The sequence below is a fragment of the Octopus bimaculoides genome, chromosome 2 (assembly GCF_046866305.1).
Source record: "Octopus bimaculoides isolate indiv1 chromosome 2, ASM4686630v1, whole genome shotgun sequence".
Taxonomy (NCBI): Eukaryota; Metazoa; Mollusca; class Cephalopoda; order Octopoda; family Octopodidae; genus Octopus; species Octopus bimaculoides.
In genome coordinates, this window is record NC_142929.1 from 152037168 (window position 1) to 152052995 (window position 15828).

The 15828-nt window shown below is 35.3% G+C and overlaps 1 protein-coding gene across 1 annotated transcript in view; it reads left to right on the forward strand.

Moving 5' to 3' along the window:
* LOC106872136 (uncharacterized) overlaps nt 1-15828 on the forward strand; it is a 309478-nt gene that overhangs the window by 210467 nt on the left and 83183 nt on the right. The window contains exon 2 of the mRNA XM_014919008.3: nt 12138-12188. Coding sequence (XP_014774494.1) covers nt 12138-12188 — 51 coding nt within the window. The remainder of the gene's footprint in view (nt 1-12137; nt 12189-15828) is intronic.

Here is a 15828-nt window from a genome sequence, read left to right on the forward strand (position 1 = left end):
AAAATTATAAAGAGGGAATCGACAGTGGGAGATCACGAACTGCGATTACTAACACGTGTCGCCAGAGAGTGGACGAATTGATTCTCACAGACAGGTGAATCATAATTCGTAACTTTTCAGCACAATTGGACTGTGGTCACAATGAATTGCAAAATATGATGGAAGATTCCGGGTATAGGAAAGAGTATGCAAGTAGTTGGTACTTGACACCCAATTTGAAGGAGAGAAGTGTAGAAATCTGGTCCTATTTGCTTTAAGTGTTTGAAGCCAATGATAACACTATAGTTTTTGATCTAGTAACAGAGGATGGAACGTGAACGTGTCTTTTTCATCTGGAAACTAAGGCTCAGTCCATGGAATCGTTTCACACCTCTTCTTCAAGGCCTAAGGATTTCAAGCACAGAAAGTTATAGTGGTTTCTTGGGATGACATCGTGCTCTTTGATTTTCTGGTGCGTAGCTGTACCGTGAACAGCGAGTTTTAAAAAAGCCGTCGGGAGGAAGAAACCGAACAAGAATCAGAAAATGATTTACATTCACCATGACAATGCACGACTACACACGCCTTTGGCAACAGATCAGACAATCACTAAATTAAGCAAATCAGTGGTTCTTCGTCTTGTTGGGAACATGTAGGCCTCCATTGTTCAGTTCAGATCACGTGCATGCTTCAGCTAACCAGCAACAATAGTTCTTTTATTACATACTCTCCGTGGAATACAAACAGGACGTTCACGTCGGCTATCTATTTGATGGTCTTAGGTTACATATCAATTTGTGTTCTAAGGGTCTAGCAAGAAGTGTCTTTACAAATAAGTTGATGTAAATGGATGATCCCATCCTCACCCCTAGACCTGGTGAGTTAAGGAGAGAAACGTAATCTAGCTTAATCCCCGTTCAACCTACATCTGTTTAGTATCAGGAAGCTAGAAACAACATTTCCCCATAAAACCCACAGATATCGTAAAGTCCTGGATTCTCATAAGGTCAGAGTTTGCTATTGATGCTTAGATAAGGTCGCTTCCTACATTGCACGCTATAAAAGAAGCAATCTCACACTCACAGTTTTTGTCCCACGTTCCAAACTAATAATATAAATCTTAAAATTGTCCACAGGGCGCCGAGTTCTGCCTCTCACAGGCTGTGATCTATAAAACTATTCTCACACTATCCGATGGCGTCAAGATGCATTACTCGGACGTACGGAAAGAGTTGCGCAACACATGCACTCGTTCATGTGTCGGTACAGGGAAACTTCATCTCCTTGTCCCACTTCATCAAGAGACACCGGAACCAAGAAAACAACATCCCTAACATCATATAAAATATCTTTGACCGGACTCCAACTTATAATATATATATATATATATATATACATGTATAAATTATATATATACATAGGACATTCGACTCACGATCGTAAGGTCGTGAGTTCAATTCCTAGGGACGCGTTGTGTCTTTGAGCAAGACACTTTATTTCACGTTGCTCCAGTCCACTCAGCTGACAAAAATGAGTAGTACCCATATTTCAAAGGGCCTGCCTTGTTACACTCTGTGTCACGCTAAATCTCCCAGAGAACTGCATTAAGGGTACACGTGTCTGTGGAGTGCTCGTCCACTTGCAAGTTAATTTCACGAGCAAGCTGTTCCGTTGATCGTATCAGCTGGGACCGTCGTCGTCGTAACCGACGGAGTGCCCGGTGATATTATACATATACATGTGTATGTATTTATATATACATGTATATATACATATATATATATATATACACATATATATATATGTGTGTATATATATATATATATATACGTGTATATGCATATATATTATATTGATCGTTCATTCACCAAAGTGCAAATCTGTGTCTTTATCATATATATATATATATATATATATATATATATATATATATATATATATATATATATATATATATGATAAAGACACAGATTTGCACTTTGGTGAATGAACGATCAATAACAATCTTTAGTGGATTGATTGGGACGTAAATAATAGAGATGGTGAGAAGCGCAGAGCCTGCTGAAATAGATCAGTCTGGGTGGGTCTGGAAGCATTCGGGTGTCGAACATGGAGACAGAGAGAGAGGGGGGTGTACAGTGGATAAGTGTTTTCTGTGTTTATTGGTGGATATACGTTTACACATTGATCTAAGATATCCTCAAAAATCGCAGCTGTTAGTAAACTTGCTTAGGCATTAAAAATCAGCTGAATATTACCTCTGAAAAACATTCTTCGAAATGACTGAATGTTATGACATTCAAATAATGGGGCATTTCTTCAAACGAGAACTGAGAGCGTACCTTTTACTTCATACTTATTATTTTGTATTTCTATAAGGTGATCATTTACGCACAAATAGAATAAACGTTTACACCAAACCCCGGCAATTAGACATATTTGTGTTAAATCTTCATTTTGAATCAATGGGGATAAAAGCTAAAATTTAAACTTATTGCCGTTCTCGATTTTGTATCTTTTTCCTATACATGTATTTTTTAAATTTATTCTCATCACCAGTTTCTTAGAATATCTGTACAATCTTCGTTGCTCTATTTTGATTATTTTTCCGGTCCTATATGTTCTTTAAGAAAATTACTATTTTAACCAATGAAATTATTTCTCATAATGTTTGCATGTGCAAATACAATATTTTACCTTTAGTAGTAATGTCCAGAATAGACATTGCCCATCACATTTTATTTGTTCAGTTGACAGAAATAGAGAGAACGCTATAAGAAATACAACAGACTTCGCAGAAAGAAGACAATAATGAAACAAAAATGATTAGCTTCACTTTTATGAACCCATCAGTTTGGAGGTAGCAAAGAGGCAAAAAATATCGACAATAAACGTGTGATGAACCGTTGTTATGGCAAAAGAAATTGCCCTTTAAACGAAGAATTCATAAATGCAACACACGAATTCACATAATATGAAAACAAACAACCTGTCCATCGGGGAGACCTGAAGAACAGCAAAAATATAATCAGTGTTAATATACGTTACGTAGATGACAGTCGATGTAAATCATTTTCGTGAATCTGATATGTATTTCACTGTCAAGTCATGCTTGTGTTCCTAGTCCAAGGCATGTGTATGTGTGCACGCCAGTTTGTGTGTGTGTGCGTGTGTGTGTGTGTGTGTGTGTGTGTGTGTGTGTGTGCACGCCAGTTTGTGTGTGTGTGCGTGTGTGTGTGTGTGTGTGTGTGTGTGTGTGTGCACGCCAGTTTGTGTGTGTGCGTGTGTGTGTGCGCGCGCGCTTGTATTTTTTTTTTTTTTTTCATGTATGCAATCATAGATACTTTCTAAAGTGCATGCAGTTGCTTATGTCTCAGTGGTTTTTATTAGCGAGTGTATTTTATTAATAAAGAGAAAGTTTTCGTTGCCTTATGTTAATGATGTCAATGGAACATATTAAATAATTCAATAGATCAGAAACAAAAACAGGATGTATACAGAGAACATTTCTTGAATAACGTTGAATATATTATATCAGAGAGGCAATTATAATTGCTAAAAGGACAAAGAAACAAAGAGGAAAGAGAAGGAAAGATTGCGTCATAGAAAATAAGGGGAAAATAGCGTTGTGGAAGAGATATTAATAGATAGCGTATGATATATGTGTCTATATGCGTGTGTACATATATGAACCATAGATGCATATATGTGTGTATATTTGTTTGTATACATAAGTAACTTATTGAAAGAAATACTAGTACACAAATATAGATACAACATACATACATTCATACATACACATAGACAGGCATACAGACAAACAGGCATACGTATGTGTGTATATTTATGAGTGTGTGTGTGTGCATGCGTGTGCGTGTGGAGAGATGAGGAGCGAGAGACAAACAGACAGATAGAGAAGTAAGAAAGAGTAGAGACACGGACAATAATATAATGATAAATATCTAGACAGGCAGACAGATAGCGATCTATCAGACTGAGTGAGATAGTAACAAAGAACAGAGACAAAACGATTGATTTCATTATTGATGTTTAGCGTTGCTGCAAAGCGAAACTGTGTAGGAAGGAAGTATAGTCGTTCCAGTCCATCCCTAGCATATTGTAGGTATTTATATTATCGATCTACGAAACATGAAGTTGAACCCAGGAAAATTTGAACGTAGAGAGATGTAATTAAATACTACGAAGCATTTTGCCTGTATGATATTTTTTTCTAAAGTTAAAAGTGAGTAGTAAGATTAGTTATAGTTGGTATGTCTTACTAATGAATAGTAGGCCTGGCACAAAAACCGGCTCTAACACCTCTACCTAATTTTTGTGCTCACTTGGATCGGTAGACTCCTATCCGATCGTCCTGTTGCAGCATGTGTTGACGGAGCTCATTGACTCCACATTCAATCAATTCTGGTGTTTCCTAGGGTTCGGCTTTGTCCCTCGTTCTAATTCTTATATACTGAAGATCTACTTGCTGCCACCTCCAGTAAAGCCCACTCTTATGCAGATGGCATAACCCTTCGTTCTTCTCCAGCATTCTCCCACATGCATCATCCACACACAATTTCTTTTCCCTAGAAATACTTCCATTCATTGTAAATTTTGTCCTCGCTCTTCGTCTCCCTCTCTCCTTCTCTCCTTATCTCCCTCTATCTCCCTCTCTTCCTTCTCTCTCTCTCTTTCCTTTTTCTTTCTCTCTCTCACTCTCTCAGATGAGAAATCTCAAGCAATAATAGACTGAACATTAGTTGCATTAACTTAACTCGGCTACCCTAATCTTCGGGCGTAGATAAGCCTAAAGAGGATGAATCTTTTCATTTTTAACCAAGAAGTAAAAAGAAACACACTGCTTCTGTTCTGAAACATACTTTGTGCTGTGTTCATACTTCTTCCTTTCTTTCTGTCAGAGAATGAGTACAGTCCTTCAGTAAGGATCAATCAAACCGATCGCCTTCCATACGTACATTTCCTCCTTTGATCTGCTTTCACAGACAACAGAAGAGTATATTTTCCCTATATCAAACATGTTTGTCATTTTTCTTAAAATTTATTCATATGTGGAGTTTCTCTCTCTCCCTTTCCCCCTTCTCTCTCTCTCCCTTTCACCCTTCTCTCTATCTCCCTTCCCCCCTTCTCTCTCTCTCACTCGCTCGCTCGGTCGCTCTCTGTCTTCTTGCCGTGTCAAACTATATTGTAAATATTTAGTAGGAGGAGAAAATCCTAACCTCAACACTTTCAACTTCATCCATACTAATTCACTATACTTATGAAAGGAAACTATTCTTGCTAAAAAAAAAAATTGATTGTTAACTTATTGTTTGACATTCAATAGCAGTTTCGGTGATCCGACATAGTACAAATATCACTTCTTGGACACACCCATTGTATTGGGTTGTCCGGAAAGTTCGTGCCGATTTATAGTAGCTTACCTTTCGACTTATTTACCATGAAACCACCTCAATTCTGGGAAGAGGGTATTTTCAAGTTAAAGGAAAGATGGAGATGCATTGTGCAACAAAATAGTTCATATTTGGTTGATTAAAAATGTAATGGCAAGTATTTATTGACCTTTTTCTTTCCTTTAAAAATCGACACGAACTTTCTGGACAACCCAATATTTCTAAGTTTGTTTAACTTACTCTAAAATACCTTTTGGTAACACTGACAGGGTTAAAGAATAGTTTGTAACTGTTCATATCCTTAGATCTTTAAGTTTTCCAGAAACTTACATAATGCATTCTTATTGCAGACCAGAGCATGGCTCAGATAAATATATAACTAGATTAGAGGATTTTAGTTTATTGCCTTATTGTTTTTACCTTTTTTTTTTTTTTTAAACCCAATAACATCTTCAGCATCATTAGCAACAAAAACAGACACAACTTTGCGAATGCTCACAACACTCCAATAACTTCAGATAATGCTACAGAGATCATATTTAAATTAGAAACGGATTTTCGTTATATGCCATTGGAGTTAAGAGATCTGTATTAATAAATTACAGTCTCATTGATATATTGTCTGCACACAATACATCAATGACATCATTTCTTAAAAGCAAAATCAACAATTTAAATAACAATAACAACATAAATAACAATCGAGGACAACTCGATGGCAATGGTCTTTCTTACCTCCGAATCATGCCAACTAGGAACATTCAGATCCAATAAAAAGAACAATTCAATCATCAATACAGGAGATTGGAAATACTGAAACAATTATTGTAAAGTTCTAAAGTCTTTTGATTGGAATTCTGACAGTATTCTTTAGACGTGGGAGAGGGGGAGAATGAAAGAAAGATTAATGCTTGAATGTGAGTTGGATAATCTTTAATGCTGTCAATGTTCAATGTTTCCATGGCAACGCAAGTCTTGACATGTTAGTTTGTAATCAATTTGGGAGCTTGTGGCAGCAGCAACATCTACAGAATCCACAGTTGTATGAATATCTATGGTTCAGGTGAAAGTGCTTGGCCTTGTGTTCGGCTCTTGATAATAAGATTGTGAGTTCAAATTTAGGACCAAGTGGTGCGCTCTGTGTTTATAGCAGAGTATTTCATGTCAAGTTACTTCCAGTCTACTCAGCTATAAATAAGTGATGATGTTGCCCTCTGTCCCAGGGTGAGGGTGTTGCCCTCTGTCTCTTCAGCTATCACATCTTCGATGTTCCACTGGGTCAAGGGAAGGGTAAGTGGGTGAGTGGGTGAGTGGGTGAGTGGGCGTCTGAGTCTGTTCCCAACTCCATGGACACCTTAAACGATTAGCGAAAGCCCTGTACATGTTACCAAGCTACACTCTCGGGCTGATGTTGGCTGACTTTTCTATCCATAATACATAAAACAAGATAATTACTCTGGATAACTATCAACAGCATAAGCAATAGCAAACGCAGAAATAGCAGTTAAACTTTCCTGAAATCACGCCCTTACTACGTTGTATAACAAAATACATTTGATAATGTAATTTTCTATATGTTCTTTTAATAAAAGACGAGATGGTCATGGCTGGACATTACTCATCTAGGATCACTAACAGTGGCATAAAATTCTCATAAAGATATGTATTTGTTTATAGATATTGCTGGTCTATAACTTTAAGTTTCTAGTTGATTTAAAGCATTTATTTTCATTTGACAATGTTCACTTGTGAGGAAGAATTACAGCTGGCTGAAGCAATGTGTTAGTCGTACTATTCTATGGACTGTTGAAAAATAAAAGCGAAAAACTGTATTCTAAATACAAGAAACTAAAATGGTAAAGTAAACGGCAAATAAAAATATGAGTAAAATAGTTGATTTGGCAATTGCATCAGTAAAGATTATGAAACTTGAAAATATTCATTATATCTGCAGGCATCTTCTCTGGGATAGCAAAAGAAATTTTTTACATTAAGTATCAAAATCGTTTGAATCATATCTCATAAGCTATTTCAAGATATGTGTTTTATTAGATATTACTGTTTTGTTAAAAAGTTGGAGGACACTTTCTCTAGACCATAGGACAACATGCCTCGTGGTATTCAGTTCTAAATTAAAGTCCTGCTCGGCTCCACTTGGCAATTCAGTTCTTCCGAGGTCGAAAACAAATAAATACTAGTCAAATATGTTCGGTGGGGGGGGGGGTCGAATTAAACGACTATACTCCAGCATGGACATAGTCCAATGGATGAGACCAATAGAAGAAGAAGAAGAAGAAGAAGAAGAAGAAGAAGAAGAAGGAGGAGGAGGAGGAGGAGGAGGAGGAGGAGGAGGAGGAGGAGGAGGAGGAGAAGAAGAAGAAGAAGAAGAAGAAGAAGAAGAAGAAGAAGAAGAAGAAGAAGAAGAAGAAGAAGAAGAAGATTTATATCCATTATCCATGGAAACAAACTAACGTCTATGCTACAAGCTTCTGGTAAAATCAAACTAGCTTGAATTCTAAGAAAGATATAAAAAAAGAAAAGTCTTTTGTGCGCTGATTATCTCTTTGCTGACTAATTGGCTGGTTACATTGTTATATTGTTAAAATGTTGGTTAATTGGAAGGTAGGTGGTTAATTTCGCTTATTACTCTAGTGGATATTTTTGGTTAGAATTATACTATTACGGAGATTATGTTTGCGGTAGGGGTACTATTCTTGATGTAAGAACAGTCCGAATATAAATCTATGCACTCAAATACCTACATACGAATGTGTGTGTGTGCGCGTGCAATTGCATATATTTGTATTATATTATACATACATACATACATACATACATACATACATACATACATACATAATCAACCAGTGTCATGTAAATATTCTCGATTAATTTCCGGCAACTGCCATAGCCTTATGGAAATTAATCTATAATATTAATGATGTTTATGAGTCATACTTAGTTGGATTTTCTTTTGATTCTACATATTTTTCTCCATTTATTTGTTTCTTTAATGCAAGTCTCATCACCGCATACCCAACCTCCACAAAATATGCAATTCTTGCTGTTTCACCTGTCAGTTGTTATAACATAATTAATCTTATCTGTCCAGCTCCTAAAATGCTGCTAGCCTGTTGACAACAAATATTACACTGATATTGTTTCATCGTTGAGTTCTGTATAAATGTGTCTTTATTTTGGATTTCGGGATCAAATTAAATATTTGTTTTCATTGCTGTTATCGTTTTGCCTCAAGTCAACTCTGACTGAGCCGATCTATGATGAAAATCATTTCCGCCATGACCACCACCTCTTATTCAAATAGTGTATCCGAGATAACAACATCCAATGTGTCATTCCTTTTCTGAAAATGAAAAAGCAGATTAGGCTTCTCTTTCTACTAGGCTCTTTTGTTAGCTCGGCATCGATGTTACTATTTTCACTTTTACAAAAAAGAAAAATTAGATCCGTAAAATATATCAGAGAACAACTTATGACTATACTTTTGAAGTTTTGAAGAGGTTATATTATTTCTTTCAATATATTTGAGGATAACAAGTATATACTTATTGATTACTCTTTACTCTCTTTTTACTCTTTTACATGTTTCAGTCATTTGACTGCGGCCATGCTGGAGCACCGCCTTTAGTCGAGCAAATCGACCCCAGGACTTATTCTTTGGAAGCCTAGTACTTATTCTATCGGTCTCTTTTGCCGAACCGCTAGTTACGAGGACGTAAACACACCACCATCGGTTGTCAAGCGACGGTGGGGGACAAACACACACACATATATATATATATATATATATATATACATATATATATATATATATATATATATATATATATATATATATATATATATATATATATATACACATATATACGACGGGCTTCTTTCAGTTCCCGTCTACCAAATCCACTCACAAGGCTTTGGTCGGCTCGAGGTTATAGTAGAAGACACTTGCCCAAGGTGCCACGCAGTGGGACTGAACACGGAACCATGTGGTTGGTAAGCAAGCTACTTACCATCGTGCTTACTCAAGTACAGCATTGAACATTTACTTGGTAAGTGCAGTAAAGCCTATACTTCGCTACAAAAGTCTAATATGACAAGAAACTGCCCGAATATTTCTCCTGCACTTGCCTAAATGATGAAAATGTATTTACATTAAGCTGATGTTGCCTTTTCCTCACCACAATGGTATTTCAAATTAGATGTTTGCGGTGCTCACTGCATTATGTACGCTACACTAACCTAATGAGTACATGACCTGAAAAAGAGATCAGCTTTATATCTATATAAAGATATTCGGAACAGTGTGACACACGTTCTCATAGCTTAGTCACAGAGGGAAAGTAGTATCCTTGACCTTTCCAAAGTCTCTGAGACTGTTGCAAGCAAAAGAGAGACTTATCCTCGTACAGAATACATGTCCGAGTAGTTGTAAGAATATACTTCACTAAAACCCTCGGACCAGGAAGTGGTGATAAACCAGATTAAGGATTAAGCGATTTAGCCCACAATCTAAACGCAGAAACAGTTTCCGCCTACCAGACTTTACTCATAAGTGTTTGATCAGCTTGACAACTAGTGTGCAGTAAGATTGACCCTGAAACAATGTAGTTGCGAGGAAAACTTCTTAACCACACATACAGTAGTTATGTATCTAAGATAGCATACTTTCAAAAAAAGAGCGATTGTAGATTTAACTCTTAACACAACTTCTAGTCTTGCATCTAATTAAGACAAAACCCACATATTGGGGGAAGAAGCATGAAGTAACGGAATATATATATATATATATATATATATATATATATATATATATATATATATATATATATATATTAGAAATAACGAATTTCTAAATCTCTCAGTGAGACTTAAGCAGTAGTGATGCGATAAAGTAGTTGTATACTGCCAACCTAACGTGACAGTCCCAATAAGGGAATATACTACTGCTGTTTAGCCCTAGGAAGCCAGACCGCTTCCTATTAGGCCTTGACACACAGAAAGTGTGTCAAGGCCTAATAGGAAGCGGTCTGGCTTCCTAGGGCTAAACAGCAGTAGTATATTCCCTTATCGGGACTGTCACGTTAAGTTGGCAGTATACAACTACTTTATATATATATATATATATATATCCTAGTAATTACTATAAACTGTATTTAAAACGTTACTTATAATTTATATATTTTCCAAAGAACATGTAGCTTCTAAATTGAATTAGCGACAACGCACCAACGGAATATTCTTTTATTAACTTGATTTATTATTATTATTATTATTATTATTATTATTATTATTATTATTATTATTATTATTATTATTATTATTATTATTATTGTATTTCGTCTGCCGCTACGTTCAGAGTTCAAATTCCGCCGAGGTCGACTTTGCCTTTCATCCTTTCGGGGTCGATAAATTAAGTACCAGTTGTGTACTGGGGTCGATTTAATCGACTGGCCCATTCCCCCAAAATTTCAGGCCTTGTGCCTATAATAGAAAGGATTATTATTATTATTATTATTATTATTATTATTATTATTATTATTATTATTATTATTTTCATACAAACTCAACAGATTAGATTGTTGGAAAAGAAAGAAATCTTAACATCGGGGTACAAGTAACCTTAGATGCCAAGAATCTTCCTAAGTATCCTAGCTGTCCCTAATAACACTGTTTTCTAGAGCTGTACTAAACTGTCTCTTTGTCCTCTATCCATCTGCTAAGATCTTTAGAGATAGTTCCTAATGCACCTATAACTACTGGGATACATTTTACCCGCACTTTCCATAGTCTCTGTAATTCAATAGCTAGGTCCTGGTACTTTGCTATTTTTTTCTATACTTCACATATTAATTTTTTCATCATTTGGGACTATGAAGTCAATTATCTGGCACTTTTTGTTCTCTTTATCTACTACTACCAAATCAGACCTTCTAGCTTCTATTACTCTGTCGGTCTGAATGCTAAATTCCCACCACATCTTATATTTCTTACTTTATAGTGCTTTACTAGGTTCATGTTCATACCATTTATTAGTATGTTCAAATCCCAGCTTTCTACATAGTTCCAGTGGATTAGTATCCCTAGATTGTCATGTCTTTTCTTGCATTCTTTCTGTGCCGCCATGCTACATTCACTTACTCTATGAGTAACGCTTTCCTCTTTTGATTTGCGTAATATACATTGGGAATCTACTTGGTTTTTGTCTATCTTGGCTTTTATCCAATTAGTCCTTAATGCTTGATCTTGTGCAGCTCCTAACAAACTTTCTGTCCCTCTCTTCAGCTTTCCTTTCTGCAACCATAACCATGTCTCACTACAACTATCTGCTGCAACTATCTTTGAAAATCTATAATGCATCGCCTTCTCCTGCCAGTGAGATAATTTCTGTTCTTTTTTCTGGATTTTTAACTTCCTTTGGGTTCTTGGTTTCCCTGTGTCTTTTAATAAACTTTCTTCACTATTACTTACATAGGAGTCTATATCTACTCTAGCTAACTCCATGCGGCCTTCTATTGATATTAACCCTCTTCCACCTTCCTTTCTAGGTTGTTTTATCATTATTATTGTTTTTATTATTATTATTATTATTATTATTATTATTATTATTATTATTATTATTATTATTAATAATAATTATTATTATCATTATTATAAAATGTCACAAGCTGCATATCCCGAAGTGATTAGCCAGACGTTTAATTGCGTTTACTTTTCTTGTCTTTTCAGTATGCCTAACAACGTTAATGTCACAAGCTTCGGCAGCTAATATGAGATCAGGTGAGTAATATTTAGTATAAGACTGAAAACATTCAAACTTGAAATAATATTTAATTAGTATTTCTAACATGGACAAAAAGCTACACATTTTATGGGATAGCATTATCAATTTTATCCACCCCGCTGCTTGAAATGTAGTCTACGGCTACACTCACCTCTTTTGACGCTTTCTTGTAATGATCTCTAGACTACATCATCATCACTATCATCATCATCGCCACCACCATAATAATAATAATAAGTATTCAAGATGTGGGGCATGAAGTTAAAAACAATACCAATAATAATTGGAGTGTTGGGCATGATAAAAAAAAACATGAACAAAAACGCAGAGGCTATACCTGGATCCTCAACACTACACACTATCAAAAAAAATAGCCCTACTAGGAACAGCCCACATCCTACGCGAGACACTATCAATTCAATAATACAACCTAAACAAAACAACCCACAAACACAAGTCACTCTATACAGCAATTATTTAGCCAAAAGTACAAAATTTAATATCTTACAGTCAACGAGATTTCTTCTAGTCTGCGTCTCTTCCAAACTATTAAAAAAAAGGTTCTTGTTCCTCCGTTAATCTATCTCTCAGTCAAACCTACTGTTGTTTTCTTTTGTGTTTTTTTTTTTTTATTTGCCTGAGTAATGGTCCGTGAATCATTTTGTTTCCGTTTTTTGCTGAGGTTTCTAATTTTCCATCTTCGCGTTTCTGTTTTATCACTTTCTTGCCATCTAACTGCCAACAACACTGTACCAGTTGCATAATGTTTGACTTTACATATTTGACTTCACATATATGACTTCTTATAATATTTCTGCCAATTAATTATAAGTTGTTGTTTTTTTTGTTTGTTTTTTGTTTTGTCTTGTTTTTTTTTTGTTTTTTGGGTGGCATTTCTCTTGAATCCTTCTTCCACGTTATATTTCATCTTCCACCATATCTCCCTCCCACCTTCAAATATTCCCTCTGGGTTACCTCTTCCGAGTCTTTATAATAAGGATGACATGTGTGTTAACACGAGGCTGTATCCTAAAATGTCGACTGAATTTCTAAAAACTTAATCAATGAATTCAACACTTTTCAATTACGTTTCAAGTACAGCTTGAGGCCATCTGTAATGGGAAAGATTTCATTTTTTTATGACTTCGGGCTAAATCATACCTCGTTAGATATTCTTTGCATATAAGATAAGGGATTAAATCACTTGCTTTTTCAATTTCCCCATCGTTCCTTGATCAATTTCCAGTTTAGCTACCTAGGGACTCATACTTTATTTCAGCATAATTTCATGCCCTATCATGTATACCAAATACTTTCAGACATACTAGAATCCCAGAATCTGAGATCATATTATGCATTCCCATTATTTGGTTCCTCTTCCTATTTTTCACACCCTTTCCCACCTCGGGAAATATATGATATATCATTGGCTTCCCGTGAGTCCCTTACGACATCCACAAGAAATATATAATACATTTCCATGAAAGTTTACATTTAATCACTTTATAACTTCACCTCAGTACTGTAACTGATTATTAGACGTACAGATATGTGACTATTGCATCTACAGTTTCTATAATTTATGCTTTATCTAAAGCATAGACTAAGTATTAGCACCTGGTAAGAAGGGTTCTATTGGTTTTCTACCAGGTTCAGCAACCACATAGAAGCTCATAAACGTTAACATCTTAAATATTGACAAAAAGTTACAGCACTCCATTAACGGGACACTGACATCGATGAACCAACGAACCTCACATTTCTACAAAACATTAGCATCAGTAGTAGTTGTTGTTGCATAGCTCCATATCATCTCTGACTGAGAAGACCTAAGCCATGCAGAAAGTTAGTCGAACAAAATAGTTGCAACACTAAGATCTATTGTTGCAGATATACTGTTCCTCTGCTTATCGGAAGATTATGGTGGAAACAACGACAAGCAATCGTATTGGGTGCTGGGATACAGTGTAACAGTCTGAACATTAAATTATATAAGTGTGAATGTGTGGGTGCGCGTATTTTTTACATAATTCCATAAATGCATATGTGTATGTACATGATATGTATATATATATATATATATATATATATATATATATATATATATATATATATATATATATAAGTTTTAAAAAAACACAATAAACTGCTAGCCCTATGTCAAAAATTTGAAGCCATTATTATTATTATTATCATTATTATTTTTATCTCAGCTTTTGTTGTAACTCCTGGAGTCTTGCATTAAGTACCAGTTGAGTACTGGCGTCGATGTAATCGACTATACCCCTCCTCCAAATTCCAGGCCTTGTGCCTATAATAGAAAGGATTATTATTATTATTATTGATTTAGAGAGCAGTGCATGCCATCAGCCCCAATATACCTATTATGACTACCCGTCTGATAAGGGTACACCGGGCACATGCATCACAACCACATGTTCGCGACATAGTGATCTCATATCAAGATAAACAGCTCATGACCTTGCAGGTGGGGCCCAGTTAGAATTTTCTTCAGGTCGAGTAGCCCATCCCGCTCAAAAGGTCCCTGAACAAAGGTTGTTTAAGGATGTTGAACGAAATACCCATGTTTCCAGAGGTGAATTATCCAAACCCCAGATAATTCCTCTCAACACATGACTATGATGCTCTCCCATTACTTCTGCTCGTGATCAGAGATGAACATATGGTCAGCCACTAGGGGACATGCTCAACTGGTTAAGGTCAAACAATTGACAGCAAATTTGTGATATTGAGCAGAATATTTGATACAGCCCATCTTTTATACCAAGACAAAACAATGTACATGATGACACTCTCAATCAGTTATGATCAAGAGCCATGAAAGCCACTCCCTGGTACTGCATCAGGGTATTATTATTATTATTATTATTATTATTATTATTATTATTATTATTATTATTATTATTATTATTATTATTATTATTATTATCATTTTGGTTTGACTCAAGTTCGGTCTTATTCCCGACAGGAATTATGTGGATAGCTGATTGCTATGTATAACCTTAGGTATCCACAAGTCTTTCAGTGCTTAGAACCCTCCTGTATTATTAAATTATTATTATTATTATTATTATTATTATTATTATTATTATTATTATTATTATTATTTTCTCAATCACCAAGACAACGATCGAAATTAGTGTGTTTTTTTTATTTACTACCGCTATTTTCCATTTCACAATCCTTTACTTTTTAAACTGTTGGCATTTTATCTACACAGCTGACATCTTTGCATTGTTGCCAGATTACTAACTTATACATAAAATCTTTAGAAGCTACACGTAATCTTGAAAATGAAGCTAGGGGTTTTGACAGCTGTTTATAGTGTGTCAAAATGAAATCGCTGTTGGAAAAGGAAAACCTCTAATAAAGACCAATAATAAAACTTTATTCCTTACACAGATACCAGAACTAACATCCTAGGAATGCATAAATATAAAATGGCAAGATATTTTAAATGAAAAGTAAACATTGGCAGCATTTATTCTAACAAAATGATAATGCTATGGCTTTCTGCAATATAAATGCATGCAATTATGCAAACAAAATTCTTAAAGGGGAGATCGAATAAGACTAAAAAATTACCAAGCAAGAAGGGGATATATATATATATAT